This window comes from Chaetodon trifascialis, chromosome 8, assembly GCF_039877785.1.
Source record: "Chaetodon trifascialis isolate fChaTrf1 chromosome 8, fChaTrf1.hap1, whole genome shotgun sequence".
NCBI classification, from domain to species: Eukaryota; Metazoa; Chordata; class Actinopteri; order Chaetodontiformes; family Chaetodontidae; genus Chaetodon; species Chaetodon trifascialis.
In genome coordinates this window covers 19,129,226-19,151,927 of record NC_092063.1, presented here as the reverse complement: position 1 = coordinate 19,151,927, position 22,702 = coordinate 19,129,226, and the positions used below count along the sequence as shown (strand labels likewise).

Below are 22,702 nucleotides of genomic sequence, written 5' to 3'. Positions count from 1 at the left end.
AAGAGCCAAAGCTCCTGTGTAACCACCACTATCACTTACAAGGGGAAGAAAGGGTGAGAGAAAAGAGAGGAGGGAGAGTGAAAGCGCCAGTGTTGACAAGGTAATGGTGAGGCCAGCGAGGAGGGAGCGAAGGGAGGGGACCGAAATGGAGATGCTGCACTGAGCGTTGCCACAGGTGTCTGCTGGATCGCAGAAGAGCAAGAGGGAGTGACAGGAAGACGAATAAGGAGAGAGGAGTGAGGAAAATTACAGGAGAGATGAGGCAGAAAAATGAAGGAAAGGAGTGATTGATGAGGGAGGGAGTGTGAGATGAGACACAGAGAGCAACAGCGACAGGATGCGTGTCTGGGATAAATTTTAGATTTTAAGGGAAGACTGTGTGACTTTGAATAGATTTGATCCAAAACTGTTATCTTCAGTCTTCAAACAACATGTGGAGAGACAGGAAGTGACTTTTTGCTGTCAAAGTACGAAAGGAGTGGCCATTTACACCAATCAAAGAGGTACACACACACACACACACACACACACACACACACACACACACACACACACACACACACACACACAGCTTTCAGTCACCACTTCACTGTGTGTGTTTCCTGCCTTTTACTTTAGCCCTAATGTGTCACTCTGAAATGCTTTTGATGAACTCCCTTTTAGAGGATGTTTCTTATCTTTCTCTCTTTTTCAGCATGTTTGGTGCAAGGACAGCGTGCTGACCTGTCCTCACTCACCTTTCCAAACTGTCACTCACGCTCACAGAGGAGCATTTGACCCTGAATTGGAGAAAAATTGTTTTGAGCAAGATGCTGAGACTGTATAGTGCATCGTGAGCTCCCATGTGCTAAAATATTTGCACTCTTGGTGATTTTAGCACAGCACAAGATAAAATGCATTGAAGCCAGTCTGAATCTGGCACAAGGTCTACGCGCCTTTTTGTTCTGAAAATTCTTTCTCACATTTAAAGCTGTTTCCTCACAGTTTTACGCACATCCCTCCATGGTTACCTCTGCCAAGTGCTTATGTTTTCAATCCTCATCTTTGTTCTCATGGTAACTCAAAAACCTATCAGAGTTCAGCAATATTTGGTGGACAGATCATGGGTCAAGGAGCAACTGATTAACGAGGAGGATTTTTGAGTTTTTGGTATCTTTTAATATTAAAGTGGAGGATAAAGAAACAAGAGTCTGCAGCCATGTTACTGGCTCTGTGAGGCTATATGCGCAGCACAGTGGTGATATATGTAAATGCTACTGTTAGTATGCTAACATGCTCAGTGACAATGCAGGTGATGTTTACCATGTTTGTGTGTTGTACAGGATAAGAGAAAACTTTGGCCTGTTGGTGTTGCTAGAGTCAGGGGTTCATCAAATTCAGGAGGGTTCATTCTCTGGGGATCATGAATGTCTGGACTGACTGACTTACATTACCATCCCTAGAGCCATGCCAAAACTTTATTGAAATATTTGTTTTGCAGCATGTATGAACTGCTCCTGGTGCGTATAATGAAAGTGTGTGTGTGTGTGTGTGTGTGTGTGTGTGTGTGGTTAGGTACAGGGTTAGGAACAGGCAGATAGTGGTTATGGTTAGGGTTAGGTTAAGGCTCCAGGAAATGAATGTAAGTCTATGTACTGTAATGTCCCCACAAGTGATATAAACACAACGTGTGTGTGTGTGTGTGTGTGTGTGTGTGTGTGTGTGTGTGTGTGTGTGTGTGTGTGTGTGTGTGTGTGTGTGTGTGTGTGTGTGTGTGTGTGTGTGTGTGTGTGTGTGAATTGTGAAATAGCCACACTTATTTCTGCTGTCAGGCTCCCACATTGGTGATGTCACGTGAACGGCTGCCTCTCATTGGTTCATCTGGGAGTAAAACAACAGGTGATCCATTCATGACACACTCATACTCACTCCTCACTGACAGAGGCGACTATGCCACAGGAGGACAGAGTACAAGCATGTTTGGGAGATACTTTATCATCAGTATCATCAGTAAAATGGTGTCATTTCTTTGTTAGGGTCATATTGAAAATCAATTGTCTTTTTTGATACAACCACAGGGAGTCCCTCAAGTACAAAACTTTCCTACAAACAGAGCCTTTAATGTAAATCAGATTTCTTAAATTAAAACTGGAAGTACTGAGTATACATAGTGTACCAGATTATTCTCTCTGTATTTACTGTTTTCTTGATAATGCCCGTCTAAGCCTGGATGAACATGTAACCATAATTGACTTCAATTGAATTTCATAAACAGCTCCAGGCAGGTATATCATTCTTCTAGTTAAAGGATCTCTTTATTTTAAAGCCATAAAAATTATTATTTCATCATATTTTCCAGAGCTGATGCTGCAGTTTGGAAAATGTTATATAAATAAACTTGTTTTATTAGCTGATTTCATAAAGTGAATTTGCAATAGATAAGAACGTGTAATCCTCCCAGCTGCAATTTATTGGCCCAATACATTCTCTTTCTCAATAGATGTATTTACCAGATCTATTTTTAGGTCAAGTTTTAAGCTTGTGGCCATTCCACCCAGACAGTGCTGCATGCATGTTAGAGCTGCTCAGGTTTTCAGTATGACGCTGGTATCCCACAATGCAATGCAAATCTCATTATCATGTTTGAAAATGGCAGTAGTGTTCCAAAACTGCCGTTTAACTTCTGTCTGTGTCTTGTACCATTTAATGTTAGCATAAAACTAGACATTTCTCATACACTTACTGCCATAGCGTGCTGTGAACCACATACATGTATATAGTAATAATCATATATATGATGGAAGTGGGATACAGAGCTGGTGCTATATCATTTATTTTTGGATAATACATCATAATTCAATACATTTTATTTCTTGACACTTGAGGCACAAAGCTGCTTTGTGTTGCTTTAAAATTGCCATCAGAAATGTAAAAATGTTGTAATTCAGTGTGCCTTGCTCAAAGACACTTCGTCAGGACTGATGGTTGCTTCCACAGGGATTCAAGCCAGAGCACTTCAGTTAACAGTGTAACTACATTATCTCATTTCTTGTCATTTTCCTCTCTTATCTCGCCTTTCTCACCACAGCCAAGCCGCCTTGCTCCTCCCCAGCTCTCCATCGGCCTAATCACCGAAAACGCAGCCAGCCTCAAACATCATCATCATCTTCCTCTCACCCTCATCCGGGGCCTTCTTCCCTCCTCCTCTCAGACACCACCATGACGCCTTGGGGAGGCCTGGCTCTCTCCGAGTCCTCCTTTACCTCAATCCCTCCACGGCCACCACCACCTCCACCCCCTCCTGCTCCTCAGCCCACGCCATCCACACCTTATCGCAGGAGACAGAACGCAGATGAAGAAGTTTCAGGTTCCAGTCTTAACTCTGATGTTCCATCTCCACCTGTTGCAGTCTCTCAGGACAGTGCAGGTGCGTACGTCTGGAAGGACCTGTCATGTTCATGTCTAACCAAAGCGACAAGATAAATATACTTTCATACAGCTTCTAACCAATATCACCAAATGTTTTTTTCAGTCTTCCTCTATAAGTTTTAAAGGAGGTGTGTTCAGGTACACATGAAGCTAGTTTAGCTGCCTTTGTTTCACAAAAGTCATTTTGACACGTCACAGGTGTAAATCATGAAATGAGTGATGGTTGAAGTCCACTTAGCTGCTTCAGTTTTGGGATCCAGGTATTGTTCATGATACTGACCGTCACACTGACATGGTTTACGGGAACACTAGAATATGACTGAGTCATCATTAATATTGTTAGTAAGACCAGAGTCCACATGTTCTGAAATATTTAAAGTCCACAGACAAATGGAAGAAAATCCGGTCAGATGTTTTCTGTGTTTGTGAGCCCGATTTTCCCATGTTTTCGTGTCCAAATGACCAGTGGAGACAACAGTCTTTGAAATTGCTCCAATATTGAGCGAGAGCACTGCACTGCAAAACGGGCTGCACTGTAATCCCTATGTGCACCGTCATTGTACGTCCACTAAAAGCATTTGTTCAGATTGTTATAATAAATGTCTGACATGATCCCTAAAGAGATACCTGTCTGTCAAAGAGTAAGATCCTTTTTGTTTAATGAGAAACTGTTGCTACATTGTCCTCACTGAGGCTACCAGACTCACCAAAACCTTCTTGGTTCATGTTTCCATCCTTTCCAACGATCAAGACCAACTCTGGTTTACTTATATACCCATCCCTCTCTTTCTCTGCAGGTGGAGGGGGTAGAGGGTTACGGGTGAGGCGGAGGGTGTTGCCCCAGCATCGAGTGCCTCGTCCTCCCCGTCTCCCACCGCTGCGTCCGGTCACCAACTTCAGTTTCTCTCGGAGCTTCACCTTCTCGTTCTTCGAGCTGCCTCTGCACCAGTCGCCCCGCTGCCGAGCTGAACGCATCAGAAACCTCATGCTGCTGTTGAGGCAGATACACTACTGAAGGATCGGTGCTGCGTGGACACTTTTTGGACAATTCTTCTATATTTCTATTCATAGAGGACACAAGAGTCTGCTTTTCTATGATGTATTGTTTTATTAGTGCTATATTTTAAACATCAGTATACTACTGTCAAATCAAGAGTGTGGACAGACAGATACATTGATGAAGTGAGCGTAGTTTCTTGTTAGATGAGTGTGCATCATGTTTGGAGTTTGAGCTTCTGAACTTCTTGGACTAACTTTACTTGCGCAGTACAAGTAAATATTCCCTCTGCATAACCTGAAGTTGCTGTGTTGTAGGTCTATCTTGTTCTTGAATTTTTCTAGACTCTTTACTTTTAATGACCTGAGGATCATTCCAGTTTATTCTTGTGGTGAGATTAAAGGACAGTAAAAACAAATGTAGTGATAAAGTTTTCCTCTCTTCTCTTTGTCTTTGGCTTCCTTCTATCCCTGTGCGCCTCTCATTCTTCATTCTTCATTTCCCTTTTGTCAGTCTTTCAATTAATTTCACATTTTGTCCGTCGGAATAGCTCTCAAAAATTGCCCATTGTGCAAATGTGGAATACATTAAAATAGATTAAAACAAAGAAAATATTTCTTATTTCTCATTTGCTTTCTCTCTCACTTCCTCTCTGTCTCCCTCTTTCGCACACACACAGTCACCCATACACATTCAGACCATGATTCTGTGAGAGCTGGGCTGTGATAATAGAGGCATTCAGACATACTGAATGGGGGGGGGGGGGGGGGGGGGGTGAAGGGGAGGAGAAAAAGGGCTGTAAACTCGCTGTAATGTGCAGAGTTCAAGGCTGTTCTCTACCTTCCCCCGGCTCACGTGTGAGAGTGTGTGGAGCTCTGTGTGTGTGTGTGTGTGTGTGTGTGTGTGTGTGTGCGTCATACATGCACGCTGTCACGCATGTGCACTCTTTGTACTCATGCGTCTTCATGCTGATACAGATTCGGTCTGCCATTGCTCTGCTTTGTCGTGGTTATCTATAGAGTTAGCACTACTGGGCCTCTTTTTTGTCCTGTAACTTCATGCACTCACATTTTAGCCACATACAGAAACACACACTAAAACAAGAGCGAAGGTTAAGCAGACCGTGCTGCCAATAAACTCTGGCATTGATTTCAAATGGACAGCGCTGAGCGAAGTGGCCTTTCTCACGACAGGCAGGCTTATCTTGCTGTTGCCCTGGACAAAGCACAGCTGGATGCCCTCGGGGAGCGAGTAGAAAAGACGTCCCTGTCATTTTTGGAGAGGGTGAAAGCACAGTGTTGGTGAGTCAAAGGATAGCTTTAGTTTTTGGCCTTGCTGCATGTCAGTTTGGGTGTTCAGCCAGTTTTGAGGACTAACACATGATTAACGGCCTTTATCTGAAGCTCTATGGTCTTAAACCCTGTGTGCATGTGCATGTGCACGTGTGTCTATGCGTGTGTTTTCCTCCAGCTGCTCTGGTCCCAGGTTGAAGAGCTTCTTGCTGAGATTTCTTCCTGTCCTGTCATGGCTTCCTCTCTACTCCATCAGAGAAAATGCCATGGGAGACCTTTTGTCTGGACTCAGTGTCGGAATCATGCAGCTGCCACAGGGTGAGGACGCAGCAACAGATGGGCATCATATAAGAGTCTCAATGGGGTTTAAAGTGCTACAAATGAACCACAACACTGTAACCCCACCTGCCTTTCTGCAGGTGGTCTGTTGGTGATGTTTGAAGACATCGTGAATTTTCAAAATTGAAGCTGTATTTTATTTTTTTTTAGATTTTGATTATGATTTCAAAGACAGACCTGATCAAAGCAGCATAAAAAATGCAAACGTCACAGTAAAAGCTTTAAAGGTCAGAAGGGTACAGGCAAGAATGCACATGAACAGAAGGTGGTCCAGCAAAGATGGGCGATATCTGGCAGTGTTTGTGATCCTTGGTGGGAAGAGAATATGTCACGAGTGCAGCGACATCGGAACAGCACTCTGAAGTTAAAGTGGTTTTAAGACATTTCTGAGTTTTTAAGGATACGGGCCTTTCCTTTGCTTTCAATAATACGCACTAACCGTTGCTCCACCTTTCATCTTTTTCAGGTATGGCCAACGCCATGTTGGTGGGAATTCCTCCAGTGTTTGGTCTCTACACCTCATTCTACCCTCTGATCATCTACTTCATCTTCGGCACCTCCAGGCACCTCTCCATCGGTGACAGTCTAAACATTTCTTTTTTGGGAGGACATCCTTATCTAAGACTGCCTGATGTATTCCTCATGAGCAGCTCTGAAAATGGGGAACAGATAAAAAGAAAAAGAAAAAAAAAACAGTAGCACAAAATATCCCAACCTGGTGAAAGTCTGGTTGTTTAAAAATCTTGGAGCAGTTCAACAGTTATCTGAGCTTTTTGTTCCCTCTGCTGAAGCAAAGCATGTCACAGTCACGCTGGTAGAAATCCATGTGATTACTCTGGAGCACTTTGTCAGCGTCTTAAGGAGGTCTGTATCGGGTTTGTGTGTCTGTTTATGTGTGACAGGTAGTTTTGCTTTCCTGGCCATCATGATTGGGTCTGTGACAGCCAACGTGGAGTTGCTAAGCAACACTGTTGATGAGAGTCAGATTGATGTGGAAGCAGCCAAAGTGAACGTGGCTGTGCAACTCACCTTCCTCTGTGGCCTTATACAGGTAAACACACACACACACACACACACACACACACACACACACACACACCACACGCGAGACAATACATGTACAAACAGTGTGCACGCACACACACCCTCATTGCTGTGCAGCTGATACTCTGATCTCTGACCTTCAGTCCCATCATGGATTAATCGTGATCCAGGTCTGAAACGTTCGTGCTTTGCCTCTTGCTCATGCACTGCTGCATGTCTTTTACACCTCACTTGATTTTATCCACTCTATTTTTACCTATATTTTATGATTTTATTGTGCGATTTTATGCATTGTCTTATTTTTACCAAGTGGGTTTTAGTCTCAATTTTATTTTACATTAGACAAGTTTTTTTTATTATTATTCCTGTTTTCATGTCCATTCTGTCTTTTCTATGTGAAGTCTATTATTATTATTGCTATTATTATGGAGACAAGTGGGTGAAAAGAGGATTTCTGTGTCGACATCCGCTGAAGTAACACTTTTGTTTTAATCATTACATATCATTACGTATTGTTGTGCGTACAGAACCTGCTGTGTTCTCTGAAACACTCATTCCTCCTCATTACAGGTCAACTGAGGTAAGAAAGCGTTAAATATCTGTGCCAAAGCTTTAAAAAAAAAGATTTGGTGATCTAACTTACATTCCTGAGTCAGTTTTGTTGTTTGGTATATTTTTTTTATTCCTCTGAAATGTATGTGGGTTAGGAGAAGATGCTTAGTTCGGGTGTTGGAGAAGAGAAAAGATGTCAGGGTCAGAGCCAATCAGAGGCAGAGTACAAAGAGCAGGTCTTTGTGGAATACTGATGTGTAGAAAAATAACACATGGTGTGGGAATAACGAGCTGTCGGAACAACGGCATCCCACAGTGCCAAGAATTGAAATCCTGTCGGGGAGTTGGATAAGAACTTTGCCGTGGTGCTACTCATTTTGAATTAGTCCAGATGTTTTCAGCAGCTGCTGGAGTTTGACAGCAGAGCATTTTCACATGAACAACTGTCATGATGTTCAAGTGAGTCAAGGGGATCGCATTTAGTTTATTCAACAATTATCGTGTATTGGGAGACAGATATGAAGGGATATGAAGGAAAAACTAAACTATCTGTGCGTGCGTGCGCGCGTGCGTGCGCGCGTGCGTGCGCGCGTGCGTGCGCGCGTGCGTGCGCGCGTGCGTGTGTGTGTGTTCCCTCAGCTCCTGCTGTACCTGCTGTGTGGAGGCGGTGTGTGTCGCTGGCTGTCTGATCCTGTAATTCGAGGCTACACCACAGCAGCAGGTCTGCATGTGGTCGTCTTGCAGCTGCCACTGATGACCGGAATACCTGCACAGAGGCACACAGGACTGCTGCCTTCAGCTTGGGTTAGTTGAAACACTGCGGTAGGACCACACGCTCACACTCACACACACTCGTGTCAGCAAGCTGCTGAAGTATCCTTGGGCAAAACTTTGAATCCATGTATGCTCCTGTACTGCTGTTAAGAGGCTGATCTCTGACCTCTGCGGTGGATAAAAGTCCTCTCTAAGCTCGTCTCTCCACCAGCCTCTCTGTAACATGAAACATGGCCCTGTGGATTCCTGTCATATTAGCTGAATGTCATTATTTATCGCATCATTAAATGATGACCACTGCTCTCTGTTACGTACATCTTCCCCTTCCATTTGCATTTAATTTGTTGTTTGTGCAATGTGTTGGTGTTTTCTTATATCCTCTTCTGTTAAATCTGACTGAACAGAGGATAGAACGTCACGCTGAAGCAGAGACACAGGGACCGAGAGAGAGTGAAATGTCTTTTAATCAGGCACTTGATCAAAACAGACTTAAGGCAACGATGTGATCCCAGAGTGAAGAGGTTGAGATTAGACAAGGGTGCAGACTGACAGGGCACGAATGAGGACAGGTGAGGGCAGGCACCTGAGCGCATACTGAGTCAAAGATGCAGGCAAGTAAGCAAGGCAAAAAAAAAAAGTACTTAGCAGATCTGATGGTTTTCAGTCATTACCACGGAGGTGAACGGATGATTCAACGGATGCTGAGAGGAGAACCAGGGCTCATATACTGTGACAGCAGGTGAGCCTTGATTGAATGATTGACTACAGCTGTGCTCTAGGAAGAGGGAATCAAGCCCAGCCTGTCAGCTACACCCCTGCAGGGAGACAGACGGGCACAAGACAGATATGAGAGAGATGGATAAGATACATGGGGAGTGGGGAAAACACAGGACACAGAGGGAGAAAAGGAGCTGAAACTGCAGGACGTAACATCTTCTTTATGTGTGTGTTGGTATTTAATCATTCCTGTGTCCTTGATTGTTATCATCAATCAAATAACCCTATAATTGAATCTCTCTGTAAAGATGCTTCAGAGCTGTCACTGGCTACAACCTGGATTTTCAGATGTACAAACTATATACACACTGCAGGCCAGATGTCGATAATAATGATGATTGTATTGATGGTTGTTTCATCAAACGTGAGATCATGTCACATCTCCTGGCCCAGCACTGTGCGTCCATGTCTCTACACTTCACATTCACCTCTTTCAACCTAAAGAATTTAATTTAAGTGTTGGCAAGGTGTTGTCTTGGCAATTAAAGTCCCTTTCTGACTGCTGTGGGAGCTGCTGCTGTGACTGAGTGATAGCTTTGTTTTTATTCTTGGCACTGGATAGAGGAAGTTCAAAGCAGCTGAAGTCAAACTCCTGCACCTTGACACTTCAGGATTTCAAGGTGTAAGCTGGCTTTGGAAAGTGTCAGGGTTGCTTATCAGCTGTTTCCAGGTGGTGGTTTTCCCTCCTGCTTCACTAGACCATAACTGCCACTATGCACTGGAGCGGTGCACACCTGAAAATCACACCTCAAGGTTTGTCCTGGAAATAAAATCTTTCCCTGAAGATTCTCCAGACATGACTGACAGGCAGGTGATCACAGGGCACCAGCAGACAGCAATTAGAGAGATTAGTGTCCTGTATTAGCTTTTCTTTAAAATATGATAGTCGAGATTTAAGTCACTGACATTACCTGTTGCAGTATTTTGGATTTTTAAAGGACATACAAAATGTTTGTTCCAGGTTTTGAAGGATGTTCTGCACAGAGTGACCAGTGCTGTACCGGGAGCTCTGTCAGTCTCCGTGTTTTCCATGGTGACACTCATCGGAGGCAAGATGCTGAATGAGCGCTTTAAGAACAAGCTGCCTGTCGCTGTACCGTGGGAACTTATACTGGTGAGGAATACACACTCACAAACACACACTCAGTACACTCATGCCCACAAACTGGACCCAGATGGACAGATGCCACAGTGACGAACTGATGAATGACTCATAATTATATAAAGATCTGTTTTGATCTCCAAAACCTCAAATCCCCACATACAATAAATATGCGCACCTGGCCACTGATTAACCATCATCTGTCTTCTGGTGGTATTGTTTAATTAATTGCAATCGTTTTTTAGTTTTATATTATGTCTTTTTAATATATCTTAAGATGATCAGTTATTTTAGTTACTCACATTGGTTACTTCATTCACCTTTGATTATGTAACTAAAATAAATATAATTGTGCATAAGTAATTATGAAAACTGAAAACTTTAGTTAGACTTTTAATTATTATTTTATTGTTATGTGTGTACACACGCTGAGACAGGATGAAGGTGAACTCACAGGGATGGCTGAGAGAGAACACAGAACTAAGGCAGGTAAAATTCAACAGAAGGTTTATTAACCAAAAGTGTCCACAAGAACGGGTAAACGAAGCGAGAGCACAGAAACACTCTGCAAAGTCCAACTAAAGGTGTCCTCCAAAACGGGAAAAACTAAGGGCGAGAGCAAACAAACACTCTGCACAGATCAACTAAGGGTGTCCACAAAAACGGGAAAAAACTACAGGCGAGAGCACAAAAAACACTCTGCTAGAGGCTCTAACTCCTCTCACGACCGAGGCTGGGCTGGGCTGAGGGCTTATCCACAGGGCAAAGGCTCCACGGAGGTAAGCAGATGATCTGACGAGTACTGGAGGGAAAAGCCTGGGTTATATGCAGCTGCTGATTAGGTGGTGATGAGCTGATGATCTGCAGGTGTGAGAGGAGGCAGGCAGGTGGAGCTTGACTGGCAGGCGCAGCCTTACTGCACGGTCCTGGACAGACAGGGGGAGACAGGCAGACAAAACACACTGGGGGAAACAGGGGAAAATGAAACAAAAAGGAGAGACACACTGCCAGGTCCTAACATTTATTATCTTGAAATTTCATGACTTATTTAGTCAGAAAGTGTGTTTTTAATACAGCGATAATCTGATAAACGACATGGGTGAGTAAAATCTTCAGCCTTTAAAACCATAGAAAGGTTTTAACGGTATGTTGGCAAACAAAGATGCCAAATAATAGAGCCATAAAATAAAAAAGAGGCAAAGAGGAGCAGCAGTCGCAAGGCAAAACAGAAACACTGAACTTGGTGCTTAATGTGACTCAAACACCAACGAACTGGACACATCATATAAGTTATCTTTGAACCTCATCCGCTTTGCTTCGCGCCATGATCTCTGCAGCTGTGGGAAAATGGCTTCGACCCCCCGCTGTTGGCCCTGGATCTGAAAAGCTATAGCAGTATCTGATTACGACAACATGTGCGTGTGTTGGTGTGTTTCATGTGCATGCACATGTGCAGACTGATTGATCTGACATTTAGATGGAGAATACTGTACATATATTGTTGTTTTCCAAACTGGCTGTTCTGTGCTGTTCTGTCACGTCCTCTGTTGTTCTCCCACAGATTGTCCTGGCCACCGTCCTGTCAGTGCAGATGGACCTGGCTGCGCAGCACAGAGTCCAGGTGGTGGGACACATACCCAGTGGGTCAGTAGAACTATGTCATTTTTCCCCTTCATTCAATTTGCTACTTTTCAATATACTTTGAGACTATTGTGCTGATTTTTACTTGAAGACTTCAAGCAGTATGAACTCTGAGGCTGTTTTCTTTTAGAGAAGCTGCTGAACCTACAGACAAATGTTTTATTATAACTAAATCATGACATAAAGATGCTTTTAAAGGAAAAGGTCAGTTCAATGCCTCCAATTAATCATTGATCATTGAAAGGAAAAAGAACATATTATGCAAAGAAGATCATATTTCATTTTATTCCTATTACACATACCAATATGCTGTGTGTGTGTGTGTGTGTGTGTGTGTGTGTGTGTGCGCGCACACGCGCAAACATGTCCCCATATAATCTAAAGCTCTATGACTTTATTCATATTTCTGACCTCCTTCTAACCCCCCACTCTCCATATTTCTGCTCTCATCATAGAAAATAAGCCAGTTAGCTTCATAACGTTATCCTGGATAGCTTTAAGAGAATCCCCTGTGATGAGTAATCCATGGGCTGACTGCTTAACATAGCGGTCATAATTCTTTACATAAATGTTCATTTCTTTTTGATTAGTCATTCAGTTAATCAGGCTTCTTCTTCCTCCTCCTCTTCCTCCTCTCCAGCCTGTCTTCCCCAGTCCTTCCCTCGCTCTCTCAGGCCACAGAGCTGCTCATTCCTGCTCTGTCTTTGGCACTGGTTGGCTTCAGTTTCCACTCTGCTTTGAGCTCAGTGTTCGCCCACAAGCACAGCTACCGGGTGGACTCAAGTCAGGTACAATCACAGCAGTTTTAACTCATATTTTTGTGTCTTTGATGTACGGTCAGCTTTTTTAATAGCAAACAAAAGTGCATATTAAGTGCAGGTGCATAATCGTTAATCATGTGAGGTAATTTGAGTGAAATAGAAACTGCAAGAAACAAAAGTGAGTGATCACACCATTGTGGATTCAGATAATGTGTGGAGAAAGGTGAGAGAAAGTGGATTAAGTTGAGTTTACAGTTGAAGCAATGTCTCCTTTCTCTCAGGAAGAATGAAGCATGAGGAGACTGCAGCTGCTAAGGCTTGATGAGCATCAATCTAGAGACACAATGCAAAGCATTAACATTATAGTATTTTGCATGGATTTCCTCTTCACTAAATGTTCACACTGAGGCTCTGAGTGTCTTACTCGTGTCTTATTAAACTATGACTTCATTGTGCTCACAATGATAATAACTCGAGGGAAGGAAAACGTGAGCTGCGTCAGTGTTATTGCAGAGTGACAGAAATCACAGAACACCCTGTTAATGCTCTTTCAGGGCTAAACCTCTAACCTAAGAGTTCTGAAATGAGGAAATGATGAGGCAGGACCACGGCTGTGACTTGTCCTTTCTGTGAAAGCTGCTGCAGGAATATTGCAGTCAGTCACTTTGTGCAAGCGAACGACAAGACGAACAGGTCTGGTTATGTCAACAGGCCCGAGTCAAACATGTCTTGTGCAGTTGTGAGAGATCCAATTTAATTTAAAAGAATGACGCTTACTGCTGCACATTGATTTCCTTGAAACAAATGTACGAAAATCCTAAAAATGATCTTCTGCATACTAGAAATACTTAATGATGAGCATGAAGTCTTGTCTTTAGTATTTTGTAACAAATCCCTGATTTAAGCCCGGACCATTGACTCAAGGACAACAGTGCCATCATCTTATCTGTAAGCTCATCTTTATAACAGCCAAGACGATGGCTGTTTAAGCCTTAACCAACGGGCCAATCAGTTGCCCTGAGTACACTCACCAGCAGTGTCCCTGAGATCTTTTCAAACTGCTGTTTCTGTCTCTGTCTCTGCTTCAGGAGCTGCTGGCTCTGGGTTTGTGTAACACCATAGGAGGGATGTTTCAGTGCTTCGCTGTCAGCTGCTCCTTCTCTCGCAGCATGGTCCAGGACAGCATTGGAGTCAAATCACAGGTGCCTATTCTATTTCACAAGACACAAAAACCCAAACACACCTTTGCCTTTGTTCTGTGTTAAATAACTTTATATTGAAGCAACATCAACTCAGGTCTAGTCTAGTTTTCAGTCATGTAACTCTTCTCTTTGTGATTTATGTCTCTTACTGTCCTCCTGTTGTGTTTTAATCTCATTCTCAGTTGGCAGGTTTGGTATCAGCTCTGATGATTCTAACCATCTTGTTGAAGATCGGTCATCTCTTTGAACAGCTGCCAAAGGTAAAGTGCAAATAACTGTAATTTAAGCTCACCATGTAGACGACTTGGTGAACAATGGTTTCTAAAGTTGTACATCTACACGGGAACAAATGCCCAAAAAGTTTTTCTGTTGGCAGTTCTCCCGTCAGTGTGGCTGTCCATACTGAAGGATAGAGCAGATCAGTAAAGATGTTTTAAGAAATGTCAAGTCATGCTCCATCTGGATGAGACTCACTGGCAGGATGACTCACATGTCTTAGCCAGCGTTCAGTAATCCTCACTGTTGTTAATGCAGGCAGTGTTAGCAGTGATCATCGTGGTGAACCTGCAGGGGATGCTGTCCCAGTTCAAAGATGTGTGTGTACTCTGGAAGTCTGACAGATTAGACCTGGTGGGCTACACACACACACACACACACACACACACACACACACACACACACACACACACACACACACACACACACACACACACACACACACACACACACACACACACACACTATTCAACCTCTGATCCTGATCCTCTCTCCTCCCTCCTCTCCCTCAGCTGGTGTGGGTGGCCTCCCTGGTTTCCACACTGGTCTTTAACCTGGACCTGGGTCTGGCTGTGGCTGTCAGCTTCTCTCTGCTCACCCTCATCTACAGGACACAACAGTAAATATCTTTTGTGATGTCATGGATTGTTGTACAGTCCAGACAGATGGCGCGTCAGCTCTGACATTACACAGATCCATGTACTCTGCAGTTATCCACCCGTCTACCACGCTCATCTGATGATGCTTTGTAATTTGGAAATCTGCACCTGTCCTGCAGTTGCATAAAATTGTTATTCCCGTGTTATTGCTGTTAACCAAGATGTCCCATTTTTAAACTCTGCACCAAAGTAACTACTTTCTACGGTTACTGCTGGTGTTGGTTCAAAAATAAGATAGAGAAATGAGTTGAAAAGAAGATGGAGAGAAGCTGCTGTAAGTATCTGCTAAAAGTACTGACAAAAATGAATATGACAAAGACTTGCACACATTAATCCTGTCCTCTGTCTCTCCCGCCATCATCTCGTCCTCATCTTGCAGCTCCTCTGCTGTTGTTTTGGGTCGTATTCCTGGTACAGACTGTTACAGCGATGTAGGACTCTACACTGAGGTAAACTCATTCTGTCTTGCAGGTCTCATAACAATAACCTCAGACTGTTTCATCCAAAGTTTGATGTTGCTCAAGGTGGAGGAAAGTTAAGGTGAGGCTGAGGTAATCAAGAAATTACATGAAACACAATCCAACCAATCACCACGTCCACTGCACAGTCATTATGCCTTTATGTATCTGCTTGTTTTGTGCTGTTCATGTTCTGTGTTCATTCAGCTGACATTTATTTTCACTGGTTTGGGTGAGGAACAAGGTGTTACAGCTACAAGAGGCTACATTGTGTTTCCGATCCTGAGAGAAAATACAGACAGTAGGGGATGCTTGAATGGCAGGCGACTTCCTGTCAGTTATCCAAGCCTGGAAATCCTGACTTGGGCAATAAGGCAGACAGTAGACAGAGCTGAGCTGAGTTGAGTGTGAGACAAATTTTAATCAGGGAATATGTGTCACAAAAAAATGCTAATTTAATTTCAAATCAAATCATTTGATTTGATTTGATTTGATTTGATTAATTTAATTTAAACAAAATCTAGTGGCGATTAAAGGAACTAGAATTTAAGGCACTTTGCATAGTACTTGCTCAGATACCTGTGTAATAAAAAGGTCTCGAAACGCACATTTTAGAAGTCAGACAGTTTGGGAAAGATGCTCAGATGAGATGATCAATACCACTCTCATGTGTGAGCAAGCAGGTGATTAGCTTAGCTTAGCAAAAAGACCAGAAGCAGGGCAAAACAGCTCACCTTGCTCTGTCTGAAACAATCCGCCAACCAGCTTTGCTTAATCCAAACACAAACAGGAAGAAACGAAGAAAAGTCACATTTTCGCTGGTTGCTTGGCAACCTCACAGTGATGTGAGAGTTCAGGAAGTCACGGTGCCCATGAAGTTTTTGCTCACTCTGTTTAACACTTGAAGTCATAACAAGCTGGATAGACTGCAGCTCTGTCACAAATCCAAAACAGCCGTCTCTCTGCTTGAATCCATCTGTCATATTTCCGCCTTAATACACCACAAAGTCAAAAGAACTTTTCTGTTTTTACCCTCCACCTCACTATAAATTTCCTTTCTCCACCCTCCCCTTATAATGTTTTTCTACTGAACTTCCACTTATTCCACCTGGGAACACATACAAATGCAACTACACTGTAGTACTAATATACTATTTTATACAACTAGAATTACTTCCATAATGATGTATTAGTATGTACATGTACAAAATGTGATGCCAATGCAAATAAAAACACAAAACGTTTGATCAGTGTGCAGGATATAGATCAATGTCAGTCTGAATAAATGGCAGTTTTTTCCACATGATGAAAAGGCAGATTGCTGTCAGCTGAATGCCCCTCGCCTCACCCTGTCCTACGGTGGCAGCTAAAACTAAAAACATTAAAAAGCTAAGACAAAAAAGGCCATCTTTAGAGCCAGTGTTTGGATTGTCTGTTCTGTTCATGGCGGACTCCGTGGAGGAGGGTTAAAGGTCTATATGTAGTCTTGCAGACTACACAACAAACACCCACTGTACTACATGCCCAGAGATCTTTTCAATTCAATTCAATATTCCTTTATTAGTCCCACGAGGGGAAATTCCAAAAAGGTGTGTTGCATTGGCCAAGAATCGAACCCAGGCCTCCCTCGTGGCAGGCAAGAATTCTACCACTGAACCGCCAATGCATCACCACACCAAGTAGTTTTGGTGCCTAACCCAAAATATTTAGAGGGTATATCATGCAGAGGTACCAGTCTGTCCTGTAGCTCCTGTGAGTCCACAGACAGACCTACTCTACTCTAAATGTAAAAGGCTCACTCTAAGGTAAAGAAAACACAGCAGTTTATATTTTCAGGTGATTATACACAAATGAAAACATAACTCTGAATATCATATTGAATTTCTGCCAATAGTGCCCCCTAAATCCTACACACTGGTCCTTAAAAAACACCCAGAGGCCTTTAAATTATAGCGTCCTCAATTCGGAAACGAACACACCGAATTCTCCAGTGAAGGTCAGCCTTTCATAAACTGAATGAACCACTCAGAACGGTACAACTGTCACGCAGCCAAAACACACTAAAAATATACCCCTGACTGAAAAGCACCATCTGTCACACATCAAAACACCAAACTGTCACCAAAGGCAATCTGTCTGGGCTCTGAGCATCAGTGAATTCCTGTCAACTTCTCGCTATCTGTTCCCCCCTCTCGATTCTCTCCTCAAGCTGTTACACTGGTGGCTGCTGCACAACTCCCCTCTGTGTGTTTTGTCAAGAACATATCATGCATAAATGATGGGGTGTGCAATGGCTTTCTTTCCAAAAGTTCCACTGCATGAACATATTCTTCCTTTTTAATTGTCTTTGAATGAACTCTGTAATCTGTTCCTAATTAGTGAACTAAAGCAGAAGGCATATGCTGTCTCAAACCCCTGTCTGCTGTGTGAGACCCACCCATCCACTCTGCCCCCCTCCCTATGTGTCTCACTCTTAAAACATTTGTCTTGTTAATTTCAAAGTCATGCTGAGTGTCATGAAAAAAATTTAGCATTTGTGTCCATGTGTACAAATCTAATGGCTAAAATTTTCCGACTATTCCCTGAACAGCTCTGTTACTGAGCTGTATACTGTAGTATATGTGCTATACAATGTTAAATGCATACACTGTGTGTGTCTCTGTTGTTTGTGTTGTAGGCGAGGCAAGTTCCTGGCATGACTATACTTTACTGTTCCAGTCCTATTTACTTTGCCAACTCTGAAGTGATCTTCACAGAGATCAGACAGGTGCCAAAACACACACACACGCACGCACGCAGGCACGCACACACACAGGGTGAAATGAATAGAGGAGCAAGTAATTAGCATCAGTAGAATAAGAGATGATTTTGAGTGAAAGAATTCAAGATGAAGGGATGGGGCTATAATCAGGAGATCAAGAGGAAAAATGAATCCAGATGAGCTGCAGTCCCAGAGCTCATTCTCTCCACACACAGGTCACATTCCTTCCACATGTCCATCAGTATGGAGTTTGAGTGGCAGCACCTGTGCTCAGCAGTGTAATAGGTGTGAGTATGCAGCTGGCATGTGTGACAAGTCTGTCTTTGCTCTGGTCCCTCAGGTTGGAATAGAAAAGCTGTACAAGGACGTTCAAAGAAGTTCTGCAATAAATCATATGTTACACGGCAAAGTTAAAAACTGATTTTCCACGTATAACTTTCCCTCACCACATCCAGACAGTGAGTCGTGATCAGAAGGAGAACCCGTCTGGAGTGCACACGGCTACCCCATCCTCTTCGTCCTCCTCAGCCTCCGCAGCCCAGACGTTGACACACACTCATTGCTTGGTTCTGGATTTCAGCTCGGTCAACTTCATGGACTCTGTGGCCATGACAGCACTTTGCAAGGTGAGGAGAGAGAGCTGACTGAAATGCAATACGTGAACTCAGTTTCAATTTCATTTTGGATTCATTAAAATCACCAAAACCTGCAACCGGCAAATGATCTTACAACCTTACAACCTTTTACCTCTAAAAACTATGCAAGTACTTTCTACTAGAATTCTGAAAAAGGCAACAAATGGAAACCCTAACCAGCATGTATGTACGCAGTAAAATGCCTCAAAAACAAAGCAAAGCAATGAAGCACATGAGTTTAGCACAGATTTTAGGAGTGGGTTGCATGAACACTAAAGTTATTTTCAGCCTCAATCAGTTTTGCAGTTTAATTTGATCTGCTGTTGATCTGCTGTGGACAGCAGCGTAGGCTGTTTGAATGGATGGCAGTCCTCCTCTGACAGTTGGCTGTCCTCACACTCCCTCCTTTCTGTGGACATTTACAAAACATTCTTATTTAAGACTAGACTAGACTAGATGTCCATTAATTGCATGTTAGATAATGAAAATATGATACACACCCTCTCACGGTTGCACACACACACGCACGTGCGCACACACACCTCACAGTGGTTGAATGATATATGAGTTTTCAGTCTTACTGATATGACTTTATCTCCTCCTCCACTTCGACCTTTATGATAAAAGAAGGAAATTCCATTCATCAGCCACACAGTCACATGCTTGAATATGACTATTATATGATGTAAGTTATGTGCGTGTGTGTTTGTGTGTGTGTGTGTGTGTGTGTCATTCAACAGGTCATAGAAGACTTGGACGTCCAGGGAGTCAGTGTGTTTCTGGCAGCGTGCCCAGGTCAGCTTCAGGTTTCATACTCACTTATCTCCTGCGGAGTGACTCTCCCTCTGTCTCTCTCTGTCACATTCACTCATTCACTCACTCATACACTCACACACACTGTTGCTCTATTGTTGGGCTGTTATTGTTTCCACAGGTCAGTTTCCCACCACCTCTCCTATACTGCAGCTCAGCTTGAGGCTTTCTTTCCTTTCTGAACTTCATGTAGCTCCAGTAGCTGTTTTTCTAACACCAACGCATGTGATCAGACGGGTTGAATGTACCCAAACTGTCTTTTCTAATAGTTTTCTGCACTTACATGATAATTAATACTTGAAACTTTAAAATGAAAACTCAAAGGGTGCGATCCTATTGTTGTCTGTGTGTCACTAGAGAGAGTTTCATCCCAGCTCCAGACTCAGGGTTGTTTAGCAGACAGCCTGCCCAGCTCTTGTCTCTTCCCATCGGTCCATCACGCCGTCCAGCGCTGCCTCAGGATCCTGCCCAGGCCGTTGGAGGTAAGCATTGTCTTGTGTTCAAGTTCATTTATAGACATACTGAGAAAAAAATGCATTTTCACAAAAGCTTTTAAATTCTTTGCTTGTTTGTTTGTTGATTGAGCAGATGATATTTATTTTCTGCAGAATGGTCTGTGAGCCCACATATACATGTAGAATATAAAATGAAATCAGGAAAAGCTTTTTGTGTACAGTCCTGGAAAAATTATTAGACCACCCTTGTTTTCTTCAATTTCTTGTTAATTTTAATGCCTGATACCACTAAAGGTATATTACCTGAAGAATACAATGAACACAACAAAAAATGCAGCTGATTTCATAATACTTTATGTCCTATTTGACATGCTTAAGCTTAATTGTATTTCCAGGGTATATAAGAGGCCATGTCATGTCATAAGCAGCACTGCACATGCAAAGGCCTAGAGTGGTTTCCTGCTTACATTCAAGCCGTAGCACAACTCAGAAGTTGTCAGCTCTCACATAATGCCTAAAACAAAAGGATTATGTGAAGCCACAAAGGCAGCCATCTTGGCACTGCTGGAAATTAGCATGAGTGAGAGACAGGTAGCCAAAAAACTGAAGATCTCCAAGACAGCCGTTCATTACACCAAGAAAAAGCAAGCCGAACACGGTACTACCAAATTGCTAGCTGGTCGAGGCAGGAAACGTCTTTCTACCCCACGAGAGGACCGTGCACTCATCCGTTCCTGTGTCAGGAATCGTCATCAGACCTTAGAAATGAGAGGGCACTGTCGAGAAATGTGAGTTGTTCAGCAAGGACAGTTTGAAACCGACTTCTTGAAGCTGGTCTGAAGTCACATAGGGCACGTAAGAAGCCCTTCATCAATGAAAGGCAGAGGAAGGCCTGGTCACTCTTTGCTAGGGATCACAAGGATTGGACTGCTGATGACTGGGCTAAGGTTCTCTTCAGTGATGAATCCAGTGTTGAGTTGATGCCCACTCCAGCCAACTTACTGGTTAGGAGGAAGCCTGGAGAAGCCTACAAACCAGACTGTCTTGCCCCTACAGAAAAACATGGGGGTGGATCAGTGATGATCTGGGGTTGTTTCGGTATGGGTGGAACAGGGCAAATGCAATTGTGTGAAGGGCGAATGAACCAGGTCATGTACAGGGCTACTCTTGAAAACAGTCTTCTTCCATCAGCTGATAAACTCTTTTCTGCCTCGAATGACTGGATTTTCCCACAAGACAATGCCCCTTGCCACACGGCAAGGTCAGTTAAAGCCTGGATGGAGAACCAGAACATTCTAACCATGCCTTGGCCTGCTCAATCACCAGATCTAAATCCAACTGAAAACCTGTGGAACATCATCAAATTCAAAATGGAGAACCACAAGCTCCAAAACAAAGCAAATTTGTTTGAATTTTTGCAACAGGGATGGGCTGCTGTGACAGCAGAACAATGTCAGAAGCTGGTGGAAAGCATGCCAAGACGCACGGCTGCAGTCATCAAAAACAATGGTTATTACGTGTTGAAGACTGTGTTTCTAGAGGAACAGTAAAGGGAACTACACCAATTGTACATATCAGTCTGTTTATACAGGTCTTCAGTAGCACTACTGCATATGTGAAAAAAAGTTGTATAGAGTCTTTTGTGGCAAGTACAACATGCTTGTGTTGGTGTTCAAATTGCATTGTGGGTAATGTAATCACCAGGTTTGGTCTAAGAAGAAAAGTCAGTGGAATAAAAGAGGTCCCTTCCTGTGATGGCAACTCCTTTAATGCTTTTATATGACATCTTGTTGAATATGAAGTTAAAAATATCATTTCAACATATTTTCATGCTTGTGGATTTCTTTTTATCTCTTCTCAGGAAATCAACCCAGATGCGAGTGATTGTTGACATTGAAGTCATCTACTCAAGGCTATAAGATGGCAGACAGAATACCCACAGCTTCCTTTTATTTTGAAAGAAAACCATTAACACATTTCACAGTATGTATATGTCTACACTTCACACATTTTTAGACAATAAATGTTACTTTTCTCAACCATGATGCACCTCTCTGTCACAAAGTAATTTAGGTTTGATTAAGAACACCCAGCTGCCAGTAAAACACCAATAGCAGAGCCAAAAGTGGGATTTAAACCCACCACCCCGGTTTAGGAGGCAAGTGCCTTATCCATCAGGCCACTGGGGCTTCAGTGACACCAGAGCTGGACAATGGAGAGAGATACACAAACAGCAGGGAGCGCCCATGGCTCTGTCAGTGTTGAAAGCACAGGAGCACAAGACAAATACGCAACACACAAGCCACCACGGTAATACAGTTAAATCTGTGTTGTGCAATAACTTAACAGTGATACAATCAGTCTGCCTGTCCTGTGAATCTCAGCCTGTCCTGTTCTGGCCGCACTGTGTGTCTTTTGGTTTAAGTGACAATGACATTGTTAGTTTATTGTAGGTGATGTGGCGGGTGCTCCTTAACTGGAGAGCAGTGCACATTGTGCCATTCAGGTCCAGAGCAGTAAGTCCATGAATTTGTGGCATAAATAATGAATTCATGTTTATTAATGACATTATTTATAACAAAAACTTAATGAAAAGGATATTTTTCAAATACAAACTCAACCTGAGCAAGGGGCAGCACTTTGCTGACAACTCCACTATTAACTATTTGTTAATACGTCAACATAATTGGTTGAATTCATCTTATTACGCCTGAAGTATACTATTATTTTGCTGAACTGGGTTTTATTTAAGGCTT

The 22,702-nt window shown here is 42.9% G+C and overlaps 1 protein-coding gene across 1 annotated transcript; it reads left to right on the top strand.

Moving 5' to 3' along the window:
• Positions 1 to 5,916: 5,916 nt before the first annotated feature.
• On the top strand, positions 5,917 to 21,837 carry slc26a6 (solute carrier family 26 member 6). Its single transcript, XM_070969594.1, has 17 exons — positions 5,917 to 6,015; positions 6,503 to 6,613; positions 6,939 to 7,087; positions 8,272 to 8,436; positions 10,145 to 10,297; positions 11,847 to 11,929; positions 12,567 to 12,714; positions 13,776 to 13,889; positions 14,072 to 14,149; positions 14,424 to 14,519; positions 14,678 to 14,784; positions 15,204 to 15,273; positions 17,960 to 18,049; positions 18,499 to 18,669; positions 19,419 to 19,473; positions 19,849 to 19,973; positions 21,808 to 21,837. Exons 1-17 carry the CDS (start codon positions 5,964 to 5,966, stop codon positions 21,835 to 21,837), a joined length of 1,797 nt encoding a protein of 598 aa, XP_070825695.1. The 5' UTR covers positions 5,917 to 5,963.
• The last annotated feature ends 865 nt before the right edge of the window (positions 21,838 to 22,702 follow it).

Coding starts and splice junctions, on each gene's coding strand:
- slc26a6 (XM_070969594.1), top strand. CDS start 5,964: ATGGGAGACCTTTTGTCTGGACTCAGTGTCGGAATCATGCAGCTGCCA. Junction 8,437..10,144: donor GACTGCTGCCTTCAGCTTGG/GTTAGTTGAAAC, acceptor TGTTTGTTCCAG/GTTTTGAAGGATGTTCTGCA. Junction 18,050..18,498: donor TCTTCACAGAGATCAGACAG/GTGCCAAAACAC, acceptor CACCACATCCAG/ACAGTGAGTCGTGATCAGAA.